Source organism: Rhipicephalus sanguineus, unplaced genomic scaffold (assembly GCF_013339695.2).
Source record: "Rhipicephalus sanguineus isolate Rsan-2018 unplaced genomic scaffold, BIME_Rsan_1.4 Seq2263, whole genome shotgun sequence".
In the NCBI taxonomy this organism is placed as follows: Eukaryota; Metazoa; Arthropoda; class Arachnida; order Ixodida; family Ixodidae; genus Rhipicephalus; species Rhipicephalus sanguineus.
The window spans coordinates 7390-11554 of NW_023614813.1; the positions used below are offsets into that span (position 1 = coordinate 7390).

At 46.1% G+C, this 4165-nt stretch overlaps 1 protein-coding gene across 1 annotated transcript; it reads left to right on the forward strand.

The window, feature by feature from the left end:
• The first annotated feature begins 2722 nt into the window (after positions 1–2722).
• LOC119376802 (uncharacterized) lies at positions 2723–3298 on the forward strand. Its single transcript, XM_037646507.1, has one exon. It carries the CDS (start codon positions 2723–2725, stop codon positions 3296–3298), a length of 576 nt encoding a protein of 191 aa, XP_037502435.1.
• The last annotated feature ends 867 nt before the right edge of the window (positions 3299–4165 follow it).

The following is a 4165-nucleotide window of genomic DNA, read 5'->3' on the forward strand; positions in this document are numbered from 1 at the left end:
AGGACTTATTGGATGACAGCGATGGAAAAGAAGCCGGCTCTGAGTAACTACCGAAAAGGAAAAAACGAAATAAGGAGGGAAAGGTTTTATGATAATTCAAGGGGAAGCGCTTTACTGTTTGAAGCAAGGTCGGGCTGCCTTAGAACGCGTAGTTATAAAGCGAGATTCAGTAACGAAGAAGAACAATGTACATGCTGCGGGGGAACTAAGGAAACGATGGAACATGTACTGATTGAATGTGGCGATATTCACCCAGGTATACGTGTGGGCACGAGTCTACATGAAGCCATGGGTTTTAGGGACAACAATGGAAAGCTGAACACGTCCGCAATAGAAATAAGTAAGAGACGGTTAGAGTATTGGTGGCAAAAAAGTAGAGATGAAGTACAAAAATAAACAATTGGTTAAAAGAAAAGGTCATTCTGCCTTAAGAGGCAGAGAGATGGACCGTGAATTTATATTTTTGGTATAATAACATAGATTTAATCAATGTAGATAAGGCATTAGGACAACATGAAACAAGGAAGTTTTTTTTCTTCTTTCTTTTTTTTTCGCCTTCGAGCCTGGTGGCAGACATGTCACCGCCCCGTTTTAAAGGGGACGCTCATAGCATCCATCCATCCTATTCGACCTATTCGACCGATATTGGTGGCAGAAAAGTGGAGATAAAGAACAAAAATAAATGATGGGGGAATAATAAGGTAATTCTGCCTTAAGAGACAGAGAGATAGACCGTGAATTTGTATTTTTTTGGTATAATAACATAGATTTAATCAATGTAGATAAGGTATTAGGGCAACATAAAACAAGGAAGGGTTTTTTTTTTCCGAGCCTGGTGGCAGACATGTCACCGCCCCGTTACAAAGGGGACGCTCATAGCATCCATCCATCCATCCCTCGGATTTTTCGATGCGGAGGGAAAGCGCTGCGGCAAAAGTGTGCGCACCACGAAAGCTCGCCTCGAAGTGTGGTGGAGGGACACAAGGCGGACACTCACGGCGGACACTCACGGCGCTGGAAGTGTGTGACCTTTGAATTATGACGTGTCTGTGTGTTTTTTTAACTCATATTTTCTTTTCCTTCGTGATTTTTTTATATATGGCTAGGACACTTCATTGAGTCCACCCGTTGCAAAGGGTACTTGGCCACATTATCTATCTATCTATCTATGTAGCGCACCCGACAAGACCGGCTGGGCTCGTCGCTTTCGTCGCGTCTTCCTTGAACGTTGCAACGTTAATATTGTGTTAAGGCGGTGGCCACACGTCGGACGATGAGCCCTGATTTCGTTCAGCTGCCATCTCATCAACGGCAATGTTTCAGACGCCTCAGTTGTGTACTTTTGTCCGTTGGTTGCGGGACAAGATGGCCTCCTGCAAGACCGCGTTTTTCCAAGTCAGCTGTGTGCGTAGTTCTCGGCGTCGTAGCTGCTTGATGACGCGAGGACGTCAACTGGTGCTACATCGTGGGAACCGCTGAAGTGACTGCAAGCTTGACGACATTGTGCCAGAATATTCTAGCGTACTGTACGCGCACGATTGTGCTACACTTAAAATACCGCGCTTGGCCTCGCGCGTCAACCTGGTACACCTGTGTGCAACAAGTGTGTTGTTATCGTTGTTGCGTCGGTTAATATTGAATTGCAATTGGAATACCGTTTTTGCAAATGTAAGTGAAGCTGTAAGTAGTTGTCCTGCTATATGCTCGCTACTCCACGAACATTACTTCTAGAATCGCATTTTATTTTGAGCTGCACGTACCAAAGGAGAATCTAGCATACGAGATACATTACACGCGTGCGCATTTCCTATATAAATCTGAGTAATGCCACGCGTGCGCATTTCCTATATAAGTCTGAGCAATGCCATGCTCAATTTAAAGCGCATGTGTTAGAGGATTGTGGCTTCAATGGTGAAAGTGATTAGATATTCCGAAATATGTGACTGCAATGCAGTTAGAACTTTCTCATATGTTAATACGGTCTGTGAACAAAAAAAAAAAAACGCTGTGTGAATGTTTGTTGATCATTTGCTACAGTACCTTCACGCATTATTATGCAGCTGTGTGACGGCTGTTAAAACGTTCAGGAAGTTAGATTTTGGTTTTCTTGGCCTAGTTGAGTGCTACGAGTGTTGGGCGAAGATAAAATCGCGTGTCTTTTGTGCGTACAGCCGTAATAGTCATTGTTGTTGTACTGTTTGGGGTGTTCAATAAAACAAGAATGCTGTTTTGTACTGCAACAATTTTTATTTCATCTGTGTTAACAGATCACCCAAACAACTTGGACACATGCACGTAAGAAACGTACGTAGTGCATCGCGCGCACGCATAAAAAACGGGCCTGTCATTTTAAAACAAATAATATAGAACAATCGACGTAACAGACGGCATGGTTGTCTATTGAGCAGCGTCGGCAGTACAAATATCAAACCAGAATGAAACATGAATAGAAAAACGGAGAGTAACAGGCGCTTTGCCCACGGCTTCTATGAGCCGCGCATATCCACCTATCGCCACCGTCCGCCGTTGGTGGCGCCACCAGTACCACTGAAAGCAGCAGCGCACGAGGCTGATAGTCACCGATCGCGGTCGGCAGTTTGATTCGGCGCTCTTCAACGAACTCCTCAAGCTTCTCGGAACGACACGCCTCCGCACGACCTCTTACCACCCACAAACAAATGGGCTGGTCGAACGTTTCCACAGGCATGTAAAGTCCTCCCTCATGGCACAAGGATCACCAGAGAAGTGGTTCGTTCAACTGCCACTCGTTTTGCTTGGCATTAGAACTGCCATCAAAAGCGATCTGGGCTGTTCATGCGCCGAGTTGGTCTACGGCAGTTCGCTACGCCTGCCATGCGACTTCATCGAAGCCCCCGCCAAAACACCTGTGCCATTGGCCGGAGACTACGTTTCCGACCTCCAAAACATCTTCCAGCAGTTACGCCCCGTGCCTACACGCCCACACGAATCGAGAGCTCCTTACGTGTCTCCGCAGCTCACCTCTGCTACAAACGTTTTCGTGCGCAACTGTGCTGCGCGGAAGCCTTTGCAGCCGCACTACTCCGGGCCGTATCGAGTTCTGGAGCGTCGTCCGTCGACATTCGTCGTCAACGGCCGGGCCGACACAATCGCTCTCGAACGTATCAAGCCTGCCTATTTCGAATCAACGTTGCCATCGGCCCCACCATCGCGCGACGCAACGCTACTGCGTCCCGGATCGCTGCCTTCTCATGCGACACCCAAGACTTCCCGCGTCACCTGGAGTTATGATCGCTCGTCGGACTTTCCTCCTCTCTAGGGGGAGCCCTCTGTAGCGGCAGCAGCATCGGCGTCGCAAAGAAGAGGACGGAGACGCTCGCCCTTGCACGAGGCAGGTGCCGCTGCCACGGGCCTGCGCGCGCTTGCGTTCGAAAGAAGAGAGATTAAAATACTTCTGATCAAGGCGGCCGTGTCGGGCTCGCTCTCTCTCTGGTAAGGCCGAGACTTCGCCGGTCTGTGAGGTCGCTCATCGCCACAAGTTCAAGAAGACTTGAAACGTGCCTATCATTGCTAGCTGCAGTATTGGAGATACCAGTCACGCTAGTATTCAGCCAAGTATATCCTGCAATTTGTCGTTATTAACCTGTTCAGAGCAGCCAAGAAATCCGCAAACTGACTATACTGCATCTTTCTGAAGCCCTTCTAAGGCAGTTACGAGGAATGTACTAATGTACTAATCCGTTAGAACATTATGATTGAATTAAGTGCTTTTTGCTTCAGTATATTTTTTTCCATATGGTAAAAAACTTCAAGGTATGTTTTCCAAGACATGTGAAAGAATATGAACATGAATTATTTTCTTTTGCATGAAATAAACGCTGCCCACGATATTGTGCTCGGAAGTTTAAAGGTACTGACAGTGGCGTACCAACTCGTTCGCGAGTGGGGGGGGCTGGCGTCGCTCACTCTGTCCGCCCTATATATATATATATATATATATATATATATATATATATATATATATATATATATATATATATATATATATATATATATATATATGAGTTGAGTTGATTTTTTATATTCATAAAGCTCAGATGACCTGCTTTTCAAAACTGTTTGCTTTAAATCAAGGAAGAATCTGCACAAACAGATGGCCGCCCTATACCGCGACAACACAGCAGTG

Bases quoted from the DNA above. Each gene is read 5' to 3' on its own strand.
- LOC119376802 (XM_037646507.1), top strand. From the start codon at position 2,723: ATGGCACAAGGATCACCAGAGAAGTGGTTCGTTCAACTGCCACTCGTT.